Source organism: Camelus bactrianus, chromosome 18, assembly GCF_048773025.1.
Source record: "Camelus bactrianus isolate YW-2024 breed Bactrian camel chromosome 18, ASM4877302v1, whole genome shotgun sequence".
Classification (NCBI taxonomy): Eukaryota; Metazoa; Chordata; class Mammalia; order Artiodactyla; family Camelidae; genus Camelus; species Camelus bactrianus.
The window spans coordinates 32,426,371-32,446,100 of NC_133556.1; the positions used below are offsets into that span (position 1 = coordinate 32,426,371).

The 19,730-nt window shown below is 47.4% G+C and overlaps 1 protein-coding gene across 2 annotated transcripts in view; it reads right to left on the reverse strand.

The window, feature by feature from the left end:
• Positions 1 to 1,243: 1,243 nt before the first annotated feature.
• The window catches only part of USP7 (ubiquitin specific peptidase 7), a 54,796-nt gene continuing 36,309 nt past the window's right edge, over positions 1,244 to 19,730 (reverse strand). For both annotated transcript variants that reach the window (XM_074346757.1, XM_045521131.2), the window contains 23 exons: positions 18,707 to 18,787; positions 18,517 to 18,607; positions 15,578 to 15,660; positions 13,465 to 13,574; positions 11,848 to 12,004; positions 10,900 to 11,044; positions 10,513 to 10,643; positions 9,636 to 9,770; positions 9,157 to 9,258; positions 8,901 to 9,006; positions 8,048 to 8,140; positions 7,891 to 7,958; positions 7,441 to 7,541; positions 6,378 to 6,531; positions 5,803 to 5,870; positions 5,209 to 5,317; positions 5,037 to 5,114; positions 4,195 to 4,295; positions 3,285 to 3,384; positions 2,704 to 2,823; positions 2,451 to 2,522; positions 2,226 to 2,316; positions 1,244 to 1,815 (listed from right to left, as the gene is read on the reverse strand). In XM_074346757.1, the coding sequence (XP_074202858.1) occupies positions 1,709 to 1,815; positions 2,226 to 2,316; positions 2,451 to 2,522; positions 2,704 to 2,823; positions 3,285 to 3,384; positions 4,195 to 4,295; positions 5,037 to 5,114; positions 5,209 to 5,317; positions 5,803 to 5,870; positions 6,378 to 6,531; positions 7,441 to 7,541; positions 7,891 to 7,958; positions 8,048 to 8,140; positions 8,901 to 9,006; positions 9,157 to 9,258; positions 9,636 to 9,770; positions 10,513 to 10,643; positions 10,900 to 11,044; positions 11,848 to 12,004; positions 13,465 to 13,574; positions 15,578 to 15,660; positions 18,517 to 18,607; positions 18,707 to 18,787 (2,403 nt within the window). In that variant the 3' untranslated portion in view covers positions 1,244 to 1,708. The remainder of the gene's footprint in view (positions 1,816 to 2,225; positions 2,317 to 2,450; positions 2,523 to 2,703; positions 2,824 to 3,284; positions 3,385 to 4,194; positions 4,296 to 5,036; positions 5,115 to 5,208; positions 5,318 to 5,802; positions 5,871 to 6,377; positions 6,532 to 7,440; positions 7,542 to 7,890; positions 7,959 to 8,047; positions 8,141 to 8,900; positions 9,007 to 9,156; positions 9,259 to 9,635; positions 9,771 to 10,512; positions 10,644 to 10,899; positions 11,045 to 11,847; positions 12,005 to 13,464; positions 13,575 to 15,577; positions 15,661 to 18,516; positions 18,608 to 18,706; positions 18,788 to 19,730) is intronic.

Consider the following 19,730-nt stretch of genomic DNA (forward strand, 5'->3'; position numbering starts at 1 on the left):
AAGCTTCAGTGACCTAAGACTGTAATCAGCCCTCAGCCAAAACCTAAAACCAAAAAAACTCCATGAAACAACCCTCCCCCCATTTTAATGTTCAAAAAGCACATGGTGAATGATGCCTCAGGAGGGAGGAGTGGGGACCGCGCTGTTCATGGTCAGAAGGGGCCCCGACACGGTGGGAACCTGGGAAGGAAGTCACTCCAGGCGGAGACCAGCCCAGGGACCAGGAAGGGCGCACCAGGCGTGGGAGGCGAGGACACCTTCCCTGGACCACGTCTTCCACAATTTTAATCATATTTCCGGTCATCTTATTGTATGTTCCCTCTTGGAAAATCTTGACTTCTTAAGCTTAGATGTGATGAGGCAAAAACAAAAAACACCGCCCCCCACCAACCACAACTGTGTATCAGCAATACTAGAATTGGGGGGGAAGTGTACCCCATCAAAACCTTATTACAAAGGAAAATGTTCCCCAAGCCTCTCTGCAGGGAGAGCAGAAATCTTCCTCAACTTCCACGTCACTCACTGAGTTATAATTTTTATAGAAAATTTTATTCAACATACAACATTTTCCAGCAAAAAGGCAATATACAGGAAGAGTTGGTGTACACTGCTGCTACAGAAACAAACAAAAAATATTGGAAAAGGATGAAAAATAAGTGTGATCTGCTGAATTCTATTTTACTGCACTCAAAACTAGACACGCAGCTGGCGTCAGCTCCAAAGGAAAAGGCCGGACTGAAAGAAAACTACACACAGTGAGTATCGACATCAGTGAGTCACTCAGATCCACGCGACAAAAAGCCACCTCCTCCCAGTGGTAAATTGTACATGTTCATTCATTAAATATACAATTTCATTTTTCCTTTTTTTTCTTTTTTATTTAACTTTTTTATACAAAGTCAACAGCTTGCTAACACTAGTGGGCATGCCCTCCTTTGCTAAAAGGCCCTCCTCCTCTGTTTTGTCTGTCCCACTGCAAGGTAAGTCTATTTATAATTTTTTCACCTGTTTGAATGAACTCTTGAGATCATCAGGTCTGCCGAGAGGCAGCATAGTACACCTTAATTGTATTTAACAGTGTTTTCAATTGAATAAAAAGATCCCCAAGTGTCCGTCAGGACCGTACTCAGTGCATCCACTTCGCGAATGGGCTGCAGGACAGCGGAGGCTGGCTGAAGTGAGACGAGTGCCGTCGGGGGACCCGGGCAGCGGGGAGACCGAGGAAGGGGCGACAATACACGAGTGAAGGAAAGAGCGCTATTTATTAGGTTGTGAGTTTCTCTGTTTGCCTTTACAGATGCACAAAAGGTCATTGAAAGTATAACTGAGGGAAACACATCAGACGAGCCTAACAGAAGACTTCCTAGCCGCAGGGCTGGGCACCGGGACGGGAGGGACCAGGGGCAGCCCGTCCGCAGCGCCGCGCCCATCAGCCGCTCCCCCGTGACGCTGACAGTCGCCTGGCATTGTGGTTACCATAAAATAACTCTCATTGGCATCCAAGCTTTATAAAAACACCTTCATTTTGCTCAAAAAGGGCAATCAATAGATACAGAGAAGCCAAACTGAACAGCCTCAACAAAATAAAATTAACACCAGCAGCAAATCCTCTTGCTGAAGACTTCGGACAGTGCTCGTGCACCAGAGTTCTCGGCTGTTAAAGGGCACGCCCTCCGCGGTCCCGTGCCTCGCCCACCGGGTAAGGAAGTCAGTTATGGATTTTAATGGCCTTTTCAAGGTATGTGTAGCGACTCCTCTTTGGGGCTTTGTTGAAGTGGTCCAGCCCGAGCCAAGGCCGAGGGTGAGACATGTTACCTGGTGGGGAGAGAAAAACAACTCAGACCAGAGGGGGAGCCTCTGAAACCTCAGGAGCAGAGCTGGCCCCCCTCTCCCGTGGGGGTCCCGGAGGAGCTCGGGCTCTGGGGCCGAGGGCGCCCACACCCTAGCCAACACCTCAGCAGCTCCCGAGCGCTGCACCGGCAGTCACCCCTGGGCCTCAGTGGTGTGTCAGCCACTGCAGCCTCAGGCCAAGGGCCCTGATGCTCAAGAGCTCATGGGCTCCAGGCTGCTCTCCTCGTCTTACAGGTGAGGAAGTGAGGCCGCGTCACCCAGCTGCAGGAACAGCAGTGCCGGCACCGGAACCCAGGGCCGCCCGCCCCCCGGCCACCTACCACGAACTTCTCAGACTTAAGCTCGTGCTTAAGGCGACCCACTGAGGCCCTTACCAGGCTGAGGTTCAAAGTCTTTCAAGTTTACTTCATACTCATCTTCATTTATGTACTGGTGCCGGCCCATCATCACAATGGCAAATTTAAACTGAAAGACAAAAATTAAGAACGCCTCCATTAATTCTAAATACCAGCAAAATGCACTCCTCTGGCAAAAAAGCCTGGCCAAGCCTTCAGCATCCTGCCTGCCAAATTATTCACAAGCACCCAAGAAGCGCTGACCTTTTCAAACTCCTTCTCCTGGATGTCCAGCAGGCTCTGAATCCGCTTCATCACTTCTCTGAAGTGCTCGCCCTACAAAGGACAAAGGGCACATGTGCTCATACAGCTCACACCCGCCCGGGCCACACGTGGCCCCCGGTGAGCCCACCCCGGCCCAAGGCAGGAAGCCAGACTGAACAACGCTAGGCCACGCGCATGTGAGGGTCCAGGTCCCGACAGGAGAAGCTCAGCTACTCACGGAAGGACACCTCACCTGGTGTATCCTCAGCAAAAACGGGATCCCAAATGTTCCAAACACCTCTTTGTGGAAGTGTGCCACTGTGATCAGCATCTCGTTTTCCTTATCTATGTCTACCTGGTCCAAAGGTATTTCCTGGGGACACGTATTTTAAACACAAAGAGTTGAAGCATTTAGTTAATGCAAACACAACACTATATTTTAATTCTTAATTCTGACTTGCTCCTCCAGTAAGGAGTTTTAGGTCATATTTTTGCCAAAATGCCATGTTTGGATCTTCTTAGAATGTTGAGAGTTCAGGGTAGGAGAAACACCTATTTTAAAAGAAAACTCCGGGTTTTAAGCAACAAAATAATGGATTGTTCCAGTTACTGTGGAAATTTCAGCAGTTTTAAAATCAACAGGGATGCAGTTTCTGACCTAGATGTGCTTAGTGGTCCATAGTTAGGGATCATTTCATCCACTGGTACGTAAATGTTTAAAACGCAAGCCACTTCTGAGAGTTGCCTGCTACTTGAACAGGTGAGGTGGCAGGCAGGCTGTCCCACCTACCGGGGGCTCCCAAACCCTCCCTGGTGCCAACAATGGACAGTTACCTCTATTCGAAACGTTCGACTCGTTGCAGGAGATAAACATTCTAATAGTTCATCTTCTTGATGCACACCAATAATTTTGTAGCTTACAATTTCTAGCAGCCTGTGCAAAAAAGGAAGGAAGTGAATTATAAATTCACATGAAAAAAGTGACTGATGGATAGTTTTCTAGAAAGTCTTTATTGTAAAGCTACTAGGTTGGTCTTCTTTGGGAAGATTTGAAATGTCACGAGCAGGAGTCCAAGGGGAGCAGAGAAAACGCTGGCTGGTGGCCCCCTCGGAGCACGTTACCGTCTGAAGGGGACCCTGTGATCAAGCTATGGCTGGACTCAGTGCGGACGCAGCCACGTCGGGGACCAGCGATGGAGTTAAACTGAGTCTCCTTGGGCCTGTGTAAGTCTTTCCCGCAATGGCTCCACAACAGGCAGGGCTTGTGATACTTTTCTCTAGATGTAATAAAGGCCTCATTCTTTTATTATATTGCAAAGAAAGCGTTCTGGGAACCAAGCAGCCCCAAGGGCTGTCTCATCCTGCAGGCTGATTGTAAGGCAAGGCACTAAGAACAGCACCCGACTCTCTGAAGGAAAACCTGACCCTCATGTCTGGGGCTTCCTTCTTCAGCCTGAACACTGGCTCAACAGAGAAGGTGCACTTTTTCCAGCTTTTCATTCTGTTTGAATTACTCTTCCTCTGCTTGGCTTTTCTATCTGAATCTCCCTTTTACTACAGCTAATTAATATCAGGAGAGAGGAGGAGGGAAGGAGGAAAAAAAGATTTAACTGTAAAATATTTATACAAACCACTGCAGAGGACGGGCTGGAGACCAGCATGGCAGCCAGGCCGGAGGCGCGGCTGCGCTCAGCGCCCAGGAACGCGACAGTGGACCCCACCCCGAGCTCCAGGGAATGCTCACCTAAGTTTCCCTGATGCCTTCTCGCCGAGCTCTACAGCCTTTTTACATTCCTCTAACAGGTCCCGGACACATCCGTGCTTGTCTGGATATAGTGTTATTTCCTAAGAAATGACAAGATAAAGGCTTTTAAAGGACACGCAAAACTGCAGCACGTGTCCAACCCCACACCAGCCACCCTCCTACCCATCAGGGGTCCACCCCCACCCGGGACCCCCCCGGCCCTCCGGGAGTCTAAGAAATGCCATTTTGAGGCAAAAGGCTTGCCATTCACAGGACAGCTTCTCAGGAATTTCTTCCCCTAGAAGGTCCCCTAAGAGCCTGTCCAATTCTCAGCACAATGAGAGAGGATAAGGACCAGAGTGGACCGTGTCACACCAGCCTGACCAGCTCCACACATGTGTCTCAGATCTCCCCTCAATATGAGTAGAACTAGAAAGGTGCACACTTCCCAGAAGAACCGCCACACACTGCCAGTTGCCCAGTGGAGTCGCTGTCGGCTCCATGTGCTGGGGGCCTGGCCAAGGCGCAAACAGATGAGAAAAGCACTGCCTGTGGCCAAGTAGCAAAAAGCACCCCAGTCGAGTGGTCCCTGGGGGGCTCGGTAGGAAAACAGCCCCCGGGTGTGCGGGCAGCCTGACACTGCCTTTCTGCCCACAGGCCTCAGAGGTGGCGGCGGGGCGGGGAGAACAGAGCTCGCCCCCGCGCCCGGATTCTCGGGCTCTGGGGCCGGGGCCTCCAGCAACGCTGCCACTTACTGTGCTTCCTTTGTTACTTTATTTGTCAAGGTCTGGAGAGAAACAGTAAGCTGCAATTAAAAACCCACATCGCAGAAGAAAACTTACCTCTTCCCTAAACTGGCTGTTTAACCATATACACTTAAAACTTCGCCTGTTCTCAAAGTCTGTGATTTTCATCTTAAGCTAGTAAGAGAAGAGAGACTCATTTTAGTTACGCTTCCACAGAAACCCAAGCCTTCTGGTCATCACCCACAGTGACATTAATTTGGGCTCATACCTGCTGATAGTAAAGTTTCTTAGGTTGTCTAGGCTTGAAGAACTGTAGAAGATCTCTTAAAGTACCTTCATAATTATGTCTAAGAGGATTACCTGGGCCATCCCTATAACTACACAAGAAAACAGCATATAAATAAATGACTTGTTTATTTGCCTAAAACAAATACCCGTGAGTGAGCATAAAAGCAAACCTCTGGCCTTACACCTAGACTTGAAATTTGGACCTGGCACAGGGTTTCACTCTGAATACTCCTGTCCCCCAAGGCCTAAGTCCCTCCGGCTGTCACACCTGAGTGCTCTCTGCAATGGTGACAGGGCCCACAGAAGCCTGGCTGGGCCGGACCCAGCTGGACACATGGGAGGGGTGTTGACAAGGTCTCCTAAGTAAGATTGGCTTTAGATGGGGCCGCCAACTATTTTGACATCTTGGAGTAGTGTGGTACGGGATGTGAGTGGTGACAATTCTGTATCTGAAACTAAGAAATGGCATGTCAGGTGAAGTGGCCAGCTACTTAAATTAGCTCTGAGATGTTGGATGAATTATGGCAAGCATGCAGCCAAGACTCCAGACCGAGCATCTGTGAGCGTGCCTCACCCTTGAGACTTGAAAAACTGGAGCAGCATCGGGTCGGTGTTGAGCCTTTGAGCAACTGTCTTCGCCACCTGGGGAGGGAGGGACCAGATGTCAGAACCAAGGTCCACGTCTGGGGAACCAACTGAAACTTGCTGATACACCTGATCATTGGTTATTTGCTTAATGTTCTTAAGGAAGTGTGATGTAAGCAGCCTGAATTCAAATGCTCCAGAGATGTGCCATCACAGGCATTAACTATATTCCTTAGTACATCACCACAGGAGAAGCCTATCTGAAGAAGAAAAGCTTTAAAGCGTTTTTCACTTTTAATGGTGAGGTCTGTAGATTTATTTTCTGAATACTCGAGAAGACCTGGAGGGGCAGGAGCAGGGCAGTGGGCAAGGAGGGGGAACAGCTCTGACCCCCCGGCAACATCAGCACTAACCCACATCAATCAAGAACTTCCTCAGACAGGGGGCTGTAAACCCCCTCCATGACCAAACCCATCACACAGCCTCTCAGCGAGCATTTTTTAAGAAGGGCGAGGTCCTTCTGGTGTGAAATGTGTGAAGGGAAAAGAGCATTTTATCGAGTACCTGAAAGTAATTCATTCTATTTGATAAGGTGACCACGAATCCAGGGTCATTGGGAATTGTCTTATCACAGAAGATCACATCGACCCGGTGGTAGAGGTCTCTGAAATACTCCTTTGCTGTGGGTAACTCACTGTTATCGTTTTCGGGGTCATCCCTAGGGGAGGAAAACACAGGTTACAGAGAATCAGAGTCCAGGCCAGGGGACACTGGTAGGAAGAAAAGAGGCATCGTCTCTCAAGCGGCGGTGATACCGCCCGGTGTGGATGTAAACTCAGGTTAACGCTTCCAGATGCCAGGAGCCTGCCCGCTCCCTCTGCAACCAGGGACAGCAAGGAAAGGCGACCAAGCACAGGAGGTGCCCTCTGGTTCTGCAGACGAGGGAAGGACTCTGGATGCAGCGGGGGGCCCACACAGCCGGCTCTGCCAGAGCCTATTCCCCACCAGGGCTTGGCAGGCTACTGCTTTCCTGTCAAGGCAGCAGAGCAGTCGTTGCTAAACCGAAAGCATTTACTGCCCAGCCCTTAGAAAAGAAGTCTCCTCGCCTCGCTCCTGGCCGCTGTGCCCTGCAGCTACCCCCCCCCCCAACCCCGTGGCCAGTGTTCAGGGCTGCCCTGCCCCGGCCAGATGGCTTCAAGTGCAAGGAAGAGGCCAACTGCAATACCAGGCAGCTGTCAGACACAGACTGCACGGCTGCCGGCTTCCACGCAGACAGACTGAAATGAATCGCCCACGTGGCTGCAGTGTAAGCAAGCCCATGTTTTAAGGGGCCAAAACAACCCTGCTAGTCCATACAGACTCTTGCCACCCTGCTGCCAGTTACCATGCTCGCCACAGACGTTTTTAGGAAATAAAAGGATTCAGTGAGGAAACCGCTCACCATCCCTAATTTCAAAACCCAGAGAAGACCAACTTCTGTCAACATTCTGTCAACTTCAAACAAACCGTCACTCGGGGTCTAGAGACGATTTGTTACTGGGTTCTAGAACTTAAAACAAACAAACAAACAAACAAACAAAAACTTCTCACATTAGCACAAAGATAAAATCTTTCAAAAAGTACATACTTCTGAAACACTATAATGTCACCATCCATTAGCTCATCGAGGGCTTTATCAAGAGACACGTCATAGTCCTGAATTCTTTCTGTTAAATTCGGTTTAACTTCCTACAGGAAAAAGAACATGGTTACAATGCAACATTTGTCCAATGTTTAATATGGTCATACACTGTATATAACTTCTCCATACCCAATTCCACCAACCCTACATTTTTAATAAAAACGTTAGTGTGAAATATTAATACTCATAAGGATATAATAATCACTCCCCGCCCCCCTCCGAGAGCTAAAAAAAAAATGTACACAAATGTACAGACAGGATCCTGACTCAGGTCACCGAGGCTCTGCTTAGCTGCGGCCTGAACACGACGACAAACTCAGGGCCAGCAGAACACATGGGAAAGTCCTCCCCCAGCCAGTAACGATGTGCTGATTACAGGAAAAGAAGGATCCAAACCTCATAGAGGATAAGGCTAGTATCTTGGATAAATCCTGCTCTGTCACACATAACTGGGAGCAAGTCACCTAGGTTCAAGAAAAAGCAAGAGTGTGAAGCTGTGATACACCGAGACTTCAGCGAAAGCAGCTCAGAAGGGAGTGCAGGCGGGACTCACGTATTTTACAGGATATCGGCGTGTAGATATGCCCACAGTAATTCAAGCTCCGCGTTTTGGGATCGTACATCTTCAAAAATAACATCACATCGTCTACAAGGTTGACAACAGGCTGGGTCAGAACCTTACAGTCCGTGTAATGTTAAGAAATACTCATCTTTTGCAACTGAAATGACACCTTAGGGCACCTGAAAGTTATTGTGCCCAATGAAGTGCTTCCTGGGGCTGCAGCATCAATCAAACATTCAGCCCACGGGAAACGCTGCATCTGCAGCAGTAAAGAAGAGAGTAAGGGCAGAGAGTTGCAGAAACCTTTAGTTTCAGACCTGGTACTCACTAGCTAGCTGAGTGTCACCATGGGAATATACATGAATGGCTGTGTGTCTTTGACAGAGAGGTGACCACTTCAAGTAAAAAAAAAAAAAATCTATCATTTTCTATCACAGCCAGTGTCACCAAACCTGGACCCACCTGTCTTGCAAATCAAACTGTGCTGAGTACGGGCAGCCTGTTCCTTTACATCATCTCTGTGGCTGTGTAGTTGCCACAATAGCAGGTAGAGGCCGTAGGGCCCACAAAGCATAAAATATTTACTATCTGGCTCTTGAAGCAACCCCTGCTCTGTTCGATCTGATGGACTCAAGGCTGCTGCTATTTCTCCACACCTCCCAGGACACTGCAAACCCACAGTCCGTTCTGACTTGACTTCATGGAGAAGCCTTGAACACAGTGGGGACTTAACAAACACTTCTGGAATTAAAATATTTGTCAGGGAAGAGCACCTAGCCCTGTGTGTTTGGGGTCCAGGGAGCCCACTCCACCTCTGGAGGGGCTGGGCTGGGTGGGCACTTACGATCTTTATCGAACTTGGGTAATGTCGCTCCACTAGCAGCCAGCTCCGGATCAACTGTTTCCAGAAATATTGTCCAAGGGTTTTCGTTATCACTGAGTTCAATCATCTATTTCCAAAAGAGACGCTGATTTTAGATGATTTTAATGGCTAAGCGGAATGAAAAACTGTAATCGGGTCCAACTCTACATAACTGGCCCTAAGGGAGACGAAGCAGGCGCACCTGCCCTCTGCGCACTCCCAGCCTGGCCACACTCACTGTTTTGTTGCCGTCCGCTTCGTTATCCAGCATTGCCGGCCGTTTGGTGCCATTGCTCCTTGCCTGCATGGGCCATAACCGAATTTGATCTTGTGGAAACCCCTGAAAACCACAAATTAATTGAAACAAAATCAGCTTATGTTTTAATTCTATATCAAAGTAATGGTTATATGATTACGAAGAAAAAAAAATCACAAATTACAGCTCTCCCTGCTGATGGGGGGTGGACAACAGTGACCCGACTGTCGGGATCACTGGGGTTCAGGGCTCCAAGTCCCTTTTACCAGGTGGGGGTTGGTGGTGGGGGCAGCTGGGGAGATGAGAGGAGATGAGATGCCAGGAGATGCCAAAGGGCACAACCTGGAAGGAAATGAGCTCAGGCCCCACAGCTCACAAAAGGCAGAATCTGACCTCATCCAGTCAGGAAGGAGGAGGGGAAACTGGGATGTCAGAATAAACCACCAAGGACGGGCACTCACCATGGTCTGAGAGAGGTTCTGGACAAACTCAGCAAGCGAGGAGTTTTTCAACACTTTGAACACAGTGTATTTCACTTTTTCTTCATCGTACATATCATTTCCTTGGTGGCCACAAAACTGGTCCTCTGCAACGATCTGAAAATGCCATGAAAATGCAGAATGGACAAAACAGACAACAGACAAAACAGAACAAGATGACCCTGATCGAAACTGAGGTTCAAGAATAAAATGCTAAAAATAAAAACTAGTAGTCTTTTGCTTTAACGAATCTTCTTCAGAAGATGCAAGCAGAAAAGCACCAGAATGATCAAGAACTAAATCAGGTTCTGATTTAGAAAGATGAAAACCAGCCACGTCCACACAGCCACTCTAAGCTCATGAATAAGCATCAGCTAGAAACCCATCTGTGTGGTGATCTTCAAACATCAAAGTCAGGATGCACATGTGCCTTTTCCCAAGTAGTCAACTTGTTAAAACGAATGGTTCTGCTTCCTCACTGCCACTAAATCATGAACCAAAACCACCTGGCAATTCTCGTCCCTACTGGAGTGCTCCCTGGTGCTCCACAGCCTGGGCCCACCTGCCCAGGCCTCCCCGGGGTTCTGCTTGCCCTCCCTCCCAAGCATCCTTCCTGGGCCGTCACTCCTCTAATCCCCTGCACTTTTTATAAACACTAACATATCCCTGCTGTGTCTGTCGGTGGCCCGAGCACCTCTCATGCTCAGTCCTGACTCTGAACGGTCCCTCAGTTACATGGTCAAGGAGCTGCCCAGAGCGGCTCCGGGAGCAATGCCCTGACCAGTCCCCCATCACTCCGGGGAGGGGAGCTAGGCTCCCAGGGCACTCGGGGCTGTCTCGGCTGTGCTTGGCGTCTGACCTGCACTTGCATGTACAGATGGGCTTCCTGCCGCTCCTTCCGCTTCTGAGCTTCGATCCTTTTCTCTTCCTGTAATCGTTCCACCAACTGCTGAGGGATATCATGGTCGGTGACAGCTTGTAAAACCTCACCTGTGGGACAAACGCATCTTCCTTCACCTCTGTGCATTACGTCGTCATGAATAAAGCAATCCACTAGAGTAAAATTACTTGGCACCACAGGTCCACACCAAAACCCACAAGCCCAATCCAGCTGCTGCTAAGTGTTGTGAGTAGGCAGAACGAGGAGGAAACGGGTCTGCACAGGCGACAATGCCTCGGCAGGTGGACCCATGGTCCAGCGTAAGAGCTCCCCTCGGCGAGCGCACCACAAACCAGCTCCACTCACTGAGCTTCGACTCCCGGATGTAGACCAGCATATAGGCGTTGGTGCAGTGCCGGACGGAGAGGTCGTCGTCGTGGCCCCCATAGTTGTGCTCGATTGCTTCCTCCTTCGTACACCTCGACACCACGTCGTCGTCAAACTTACACCACTGCCAAGGAGAGACCACGGCGGAGATAAAGCGTGCACTAACTAAAAGGCAGCATTTTCCCGAAATACACAGTCTGCCTGAGGCAACCATGCCCAGCACCTCTGCCTTCCTCCTTCCGTACTCTAGGGGAACTGCTAATACTCACCCATCGGCAGTTTCTGTACTGTACTCAGCATGTTTTCAGCTTAGGCTCAAACTCTCTCCACCATGGATGGAGCCATTTTACATGGTACTAACTCCTACAGTTAAAGGCTCGTCGTGATCTGTGCTGAGGGGGTCCCTCCATCAAATTTCCTCACAGCATAAGCTAGGCTGGCCCAACCTTTGCTCTCTTCCTCGCTGGCCCTATGGCTCTTGACTCAGACCGCAAGACCCTCCTCTGCTCCCCCGATGAAGATCACGTGATGGGATCCACGTGAACCAGGCAGACTGCCTTTCACAGCACAGACAATGATGTATGCAGAGCAACGTGCAAACAATGCGTCCCCCCCCACCCCGGGCCACAGGAATTAGTGTGATTATTTGTCAGTGGAGAACAAGTGCCTTGTGCTAGATATAAAGGGATTCTTCCAAGGTCCAACAATTGATGCCAATAACTGGATGTACGTATAAAGTACAATCATAATTTACTATTCACACCTTTAGAAGTATCAGCGATTAAAACAGATCAGAACATACAGACATGACCTCTGTTCAGAGGCCAGGAGGGAATCCTTCACTATCAAGGCAAAGTCTGAAGCTGAGCATCACTGTGAATTCCCTACACAGTACCGCATCCAACCCGCCCCTTGCCTAGTACTTACTTTGCCGTCCCCTTTGGGGTTTAGATAAACCACATAATGTCCACCATGATTATCTCCACTATGAACCAGGACTGCATGAAGAATGTAATTTGCAGGGTCCTTGGGATCTGTTTTTTGCAAAAATTCATCTAGTGGTAACTGTTCAGGGAACTCAAACCTATTAAAAAACATCAAGAGAAATATAGATCTCATTTACTTGTAAAATACTTCACCATTAGGCTGCATTTATTGCTGGACCTAGCTAACATTTGCTCATCTTTACTCGGAAAGGTTAGTAAATCTAACCTGGAAGGTCCTCTGAACTACTTCTAAGGCAGTTCCTACAGATTATCCACAAGTCAAGACAAAATTTGAAGCCTGGTAAGAGGAAAATACCTATAAGGCACTGATGTAACAGAATTTTAAATTCCAGGATCAGACAACAGTCTTCTGACACAGTGACCTTTCTAGGATGTGGACATTTTCAAATGCATTAATGAATGATTCTGCTTGTATAGGTCTTAGACCATTAGAGATAAACTATAGGTTTGAGAAATGTGGAAAAATCAAACTTGGGGAGGGAATACCTAACAAGGAAACCTACCCTGCTATTTCTAAGACCTGACGTGTTTTAAACAATACTGGCTCCGTCAACACTTCAATGACGTGGTCAAAATTCATCGGGGATGCCCTGAGGCAGGCTGGGCAGGAGGCAGGTAGACAAGGACCATGGTGCCCAGCAGAGCATGTGCCTGAACCCAAAGAGGCAGCTTCCGCCCAGCAATGCCAAATGCCCTGAACTCCTCTAAGATGCCAGAAATCTGCACATTTATGTGAAACATCATGATTAAAAAAAATTTTTTTGGGCAACTAACTCCAATAAAAACAGAAGGTGGGGACCCAACAAAGCACACCAGCAGGCTGGACCCAGTCTATAGGCCACTGGCCTGTGGGGTCTGCAGGAGGCAGATTCTCGGAGACCTGACCTTAAAGGGTGAGAACGGAGGAGCAGGCCCGCCTGGTGGCAAGTAATCTGACTGGGGTCATACTCTCCCTAGAGTTTGAGGGTTGACGGACCAGCCTCTAGGAGACTGCTGGTTGTCAGGCTGCACCCCTGGCCAAGGTGTACAAAGTTACTGCTCAAACTAATCAGGATGGAAGTTCCGTCTGAGCCAGATGAAGCGCGGCGTGGTCTCACTCTTTACTCTAGTACTTTAAGGCTCTAGATGCACCTAGAGGCACACACACCTACGTTAGCATTCTTGACAATTCTAGCACATTCTATACCAACTGAGAAATTACAAAATATAGGAGAATCCTATTTAAACAAATGCAGTAACATCAAATTCCACTTCTGGTGGACGCAAAGCTGTGGGACAGAAAATGCCCTCTCCTCGGGGGCTTCAATCTGCCGCAGTGTAGAGGGGCCAGGGATCCTTTGGAAGGAGACACAGAGGAAAAAGCCCCTGATACTAGTTATCCCTTTAAAATTACAGTTCTTGGGACACCTAGGCAGAGGGGAACCTAAATAAATCAGAGATGAGACCAAAAAGAGAAAGACTAAACAAAGCACTGAGACTAACCCCCTAAATCAGGATGCTGGTTAAATCCTAACTTCCACAGCCCACTCTAGATTACCTATCGTTGATCTTGATGTTTTGGTCCGTCTGAGGGTCATACATAAACCTCATCAGTTGTAGATGTAACACTGGCGGCAATGTTAGGAATTTCACACCTTTCTCTGCTTCCTGGACAGTGAAAAAGAAATGCAAATTTAGTTCACCTCTACTTATTTCTTGAAGCAGTTTCTGAAAGCAAGTGTTTCAGCAAGATGGGAACACACGGGCGACCTCTGGGGGGCAGCCATCTAGGATGCCTTTAAAGCGTGCTGTTTAGACCGTTATCAGGTCTGCTATTACAATAGCGCTGCAACGGCTTGTGTGTGTCATTCCCTCTCACTCTGCATTATATTAACTTGATACCCAGCAACAGGGGAACAGTGGCGTAAATTCAGGCTCAGTCACTTGCTGCCGCATTACATACTCATTTAACACTTCAAACATGATGGAGAAACACGGAGAAGTCATCAAATGGAAAAGGAAAATGATGACAATTATGTAAGACCAGGCGTGCTTGTGGAGCACCCAGGCAGAATCTGCAGGCGAGCAGTCACAGGACGGGGGCACCACCAGCGACAGCCGCCCTCCCCCCGGGCTTTGAAGATGTCCACTTAAGAACACAGACTGGGGAGCACCACTTGGAGCTCACTGATCGCTCAGCTCCGACAACTATTCCGATCAGTATCAGCAACACCTCTGACCACCATCAGGGCCTCTGCCCGGTTATTGGCAGTCTCTGTGTTACAGGACATCCCGACCAACATCCCAACCTTCCAACAAGGGCTTCTGTGGAGGGACCTAGGCCTCACTCCTCTCTCCACCTCAGCCAGCTCCTTCCTCGCCCAAATAAGCCTTTGGCAAATCCGACCATCACTGGGCCATCGGTGGCCATCACCACGGCTATATTTCCAGTAAGTTGTAACCTTATTTCTAATGCCTGCTAGAAAACGTCCACTTGGAGGAACTGGGGGTCTGTGACAAGCCATGTCTACGTGGCAGTGTTCTCCAATGTACATTCTGGGAAGCAAAGCAAAAGCCCAGGAACCTGCCACACAAAGGAACGGCAGGGTTTACTACCACTTGTAAGAGCACCGGAAGAATTCTGCTCCTGCATCACTGTCCACTGAGACTGTGACTCTGAAATACATACTGCTCACCAGACCCAGAACTACCCAGTGTGGTTAAGGGCAGTTCTTGCGACTTGACTAAGCACATCCAGTAGCATGTTTGCTAAGTGATCTACAGCTCAGCGTCCCGAGTGGCCTGAGCAAGCAGAAGAACAGCAGGTCTGTAATCCACTGCTAAATGGGTTCACCAGCACTATGAATTATAAATTAGCAAGCTTGGTGAACTCAGGATGGTCTGAAAAATTATACACTAGTTGAGCCAATAAGTCAGGGTTATGAGGCTGCAACTCAGATGGATCTGTGAGGACGCTACTGATGCACTAACCAGTCTGGCTAGAAAGGCCACTGTCTTTGTCCCTCTGTCTGACCACAGACTGTCACTTGTTCACGATACTCGCTGCTCTGTCTGAAGCCCAGAGTTCCTGTGGGGCCATGTGGAAAACAAGCAGTTCGTGGAAAAAATAACAGAAAATGTACTGCTCATTCTGGAAGTCAGGATCCTCAGAAAACTAAAACTCCACTGCAAAAGAAAAAAAAAGGCTGGGGCGTGGGAACCAAACACCACCACCAACCCAAATCAGAGTCCACGTGACTAAGCAGTTCTGTTTGACTCAGAGAAGGTCTGGTCTGACACTGGCAAGGTAAGGGACAGGACAGAGGAAGTGGGGGCTGAGGGTGGGGACCCTCAGTGTGTCAGGTGATGATTCTACCTCCAGCAAACTGGCCCCACTTCAATCTCCTTCCCGACACCTCCCACCCCGATTCTACCTCCAGCAAACTGGCCCCACTTCAATCTCCTTCCCGACACCTCCCCACCCCTGCCGGATCAACTACACCAGTGATACCATCGGAGCTCTCTCAATATAATATCCTTTTGACTGAGAAATAAAATCCTTTTAGCACCAGCAACATATGAAAAGATACACATGAAATTTTAGTTCACAAGTAAGCAAAAGACCTGGACACAAGTGGAAAGATACAGCAGGACACTGACACACAAGTTACCTGCAAGCCATGCTCCCCGGCATCGTATTTATTGTCGCCATCTAGCTGTTCTACCGCCACGTAATCCACAAATGATTCAAATACTTTTAAGAGAGAAAGAAAAAAAAAAGGTCAGCCAATGTTATCCCTAACGTTCTGATTGTAACACAAATTCAGGAGCCAGGGAGAGGACGTAGTAACTGCAGCTGTGAGCGGTGACTGCTGGGCTCTGCCCCTTCACCCGTCTGGCAAAAGGTGTAAACTCTAAGGACGCTGGTAGGGTTTTGGAAAGGGTGTTAACAGATGATAACATAGAGTCAATGTTTTAATAACTTTAACAAAAATCAAGTAACAGTAAAGTCCAAATTTTGATCACTTAAAGCTACAATTAAGTCAGTGTGGAAACAGAGGAGGCACGTTGGGGTTGGGGTGGGAGAAAGAGGAGGGAGAGCTGGGAAAAGGGGCACAAGCTTTCAGTTTTCAGATGAGTAGGAAGGGAGGAGCTGATGTACAGCACGGCGTGCACCGGGGACACTGCACTGCATGGCCGAAGTCCGTGAGAAAGCAGGACTTAAATGTCCTCACCCCAAAATACTAAAATTTAAAAAATAAATGAGTAATGAGGTGATGGGTGTGTTCACTGACTAGACAGGAGTAATACTTTTGACTATACACATGCACATCTAGTAACCGTGACACACACCTGAAAGTAACAGCACTGTAGATTAACTGTACTTCAGTTAAAAAAATCATAATGCACATTTTAAGTAACTTAAAATTTTATCAAACCACAACGAAGCTGAAAAAGAATGTAGAATTTATCGAAGAAAGTAAATTTTATCCCAGAATTTGGCCAACCAGGAGAAAGAGTCTAGAGACAGGTCTATACAGATCCGAGGGGCTCACTACTGACAAAGGTGCAGGCCGAGCGCCTTTCACCCACTGTGACCATGTGCACAAAGAAATTAACCCAGGGGACCGTAGATAAACAGGAAAGGTAAAACAGTAACAGATAAGAGAATTATGACCTCAGGATAGATGTTCTTAGAAAACAAACAGCAAAGGTTGATTTGGATTTCACTGTAAAAAAGCAAAGATTACAACAAGTTCACACTGTGTAGCACAGGGAACTACAGTCAGTATCTTGCAGTAACAGTGAAAAAGAATTTGAAAATGAATATATGGATGTTCATGTATGACTGAAGCATTATGCTGTACACCAGAAACTGACACATTATACAGACTATACTTCAAAAAAAAATATATATATATATTAAAAAGTCAAAAAAAAAAAAAAAAAAAAAGAGGGCAAAGATGGACTGGATTTCACTATAATTATGAAATTCTGTTAAACAGAGGGCTACGCTGCTCAGCCCCACACTGGGGGCCGAGCACGACATCCAACCCAGAGCCAGCGCCCAGAGCCGTGGAGCAGAGCAGACAACTGGCCTGCAGGACAGTCATCGCTGGGAGCCCTTCAACGGTCCCAGCTTACGGCCTGGAGCTTCCAGGCTGCACGCAGGGAAGAGAAGCCCAAGTGGAGAGCCCAGTCTCCCTGAGAGAGCGTGACCGAGGCGGCTGGCATCTGCAGGACAAGGTCCTGGGGAGAACACTGTGCAGGAGAGAGCCTGGCGATGTGCAGAGGGTTTCCCTGGAGCCTTGGGTGAGCACTGACTGGTGAGCGGGCGAGGAAATTTCACAGAAGGATCGGGAATGGTCGCTCAGGCAGAAAACTCAATGTGCTGGCTTGGCTGTGGGGACAACAAACCTCACTGCATTGCACATGACCAAGCTCATCAACAGGCCCCAAATTACCTCCAAATAACTGAAATCTGCCCCAGCACAAAGGATAAGAATACCCTTCACCCAAGGTAAAAGTCACACCGGCTCGCACCCAGTAAAAGATGACCAGGTACACAAAGAGCCAGAATGTAAAGCCTGGGGCGAAAAATGAATCAAGAGATCCAGCTCCAGCCTTGAGTCATAATGACCTAAAATGACAAAGAATTTGTGTGTGTGTGTATGTATTAATGTATGACTGAATCACTATGCTCCACACTAGAAATTAATACAACGTTATAAATCAACTATGCTTCAGTTGAAAAAAACAAAAACAAAAACAAAACCAAAAAAGATGCAGAAATTACAGACAACAGAATCAGTTGACCAGGACACTGAGTTATTACAAACTACATTCCATATGTTCAGGAAGATGTGCAAATGGCCAATAAGCATTTGAAAAAGTGAAACTCCCTCATCTCCAAAGAAATGCAAATTAAACCCCAGATGGCACCACATTCCCACCAAAATGCCCCTTGTCTGATGACTGCTTGGGGTGGATGTGGAACAACTGTAGCTCTCACGCCCTGAGCAGCGTGTGAGACAGATAAAGTGCTTTACCTGCTAAGTTCAACATGTCTGCAGGCCCTCAGAGCCAGCATTCCACCCACCCTAAATGCAAATAAAGGGTGGAACAGTCCTGCCTACCAGCCTCACACTGAAAATAACACAAATACCCATCAAGAAAAGAACAGATTCAAACAACTTGTGGCACATTCCTCAAGGGGAATACTATAAAGCAATGAAAATGGTCAAACTGCTGCTGCTCACAACGAAGATGAACTGCATGGATACAACGATCAGCAAAAGAAACAAGAATCAGAGACTACAGTCTACAGGAGCACGTCAATAGTGAAACATGCAAAAATAACCTGGGATAGGATGCTAGAAGCCCCAACAGTGGTTTCCTCTGAGGAGGGGGAGGCAGCCACTGGGAAGGGCCAATATTTGTGCTTGCAAATGTTCTGTTTCCTGACCTGGGTGGGGGCCTGCGTGAGCTTTACATGTATCATTTGGGCGATTTTCTCTAAGCTGTATTTCATAAAAACCACTTGTATAAATGAAGCATTAAACCAGAACAAATGATCAAAAGGCTGTGCCATGTGGTAGACAGAACTTACTGTTTTTCTTTCCTTTTATGCTTAGCTGGATGTCATAATAATCTTCTCTTCTATCGGACCGATAGTCCACTTCTTTACACTGGATATAGGACTATAAACACGGGGAACACAACGGCTTAAGCATTCATCGTCAAAGTAACAGCATTTTTAAATCTTTTAAAATCGTTCATTAAAACTGGTAATCACATACCACCATTTTGCCTCTGAATAACTTAGGTATGGTGCCTTCTACACATGTGCCTTTCATCTTATTTTCCACATTATCAAGCAACTGGAAGAGAAAGGTTTGGCTTTAAGAACATGTTATGCTTAATTAAGATACAGTAATTTGAAACATGACTAGGAAATTTCACTGGTCAAAGAAATTCTAGACTATAAATATTATGACCTTTAGCATGCAATTATCAAAAACATACAAAATCTTTCTTCCTTGGTTGGATATTTACACAAATATCTACATGCAACAGTTGAGATTAACCCTCTATACCGCCTTTGGAATGAATTAGTAATCTGTAGTGCCTTTAGAAGCATTTTTTATATTCATTTTACCTCTGTGGAAAAGCATGTAAATTGAGCACTAAACTTAACTCGTTTTGGTCCACACCAAGAGATTAATGAGGTTGAGCCTGTCAACAGGATTGACTGGTTTGTCCATGGATATTTAATGAACTGGATTCAATCCAGCTAGTGCTGCAAAAAAGAAAACACACCTTGCCCAGCCAATCACCTTGAACAGCCATTTCACGTTGCGTGTGTCTGTGTGTCTTTATCACAACTGGAAGAACGGGAATTTGCTAGTGACTAAAGGAGATTTTGGGGGAGGATCAGCCACACAGAGGCTGGCTTCGAACAGAGCTTCTGTGCAAAGGAGGGGGCCTGGGTCTGGATGTAAGAACAGAAGTCACTATTCTACAGTGAAATGGGGTCTGTCAGGATGGCCACTCAGGCCAACGAATCTGTTGTTTCTTTGATTAAGAACTCTGATAGATTACACCAATTTAACAAATTTAAAGTATATCACCTCCTACTACTCAAACTCAAGTCTCCCCTCACACTTCCCTATCAAAGAACACTTTTTCGTCAGTCTCTCTGGCTTTTAAACTGAAGATGCTGCCTTTTCTTTCTATCCTAGGTCCTGACCAAAGATGGGCATAACTGGAATCACAGTGGTGTGAAGGTCTGAGGTTTCACTTGGTAACAACTTCTGACAGTGC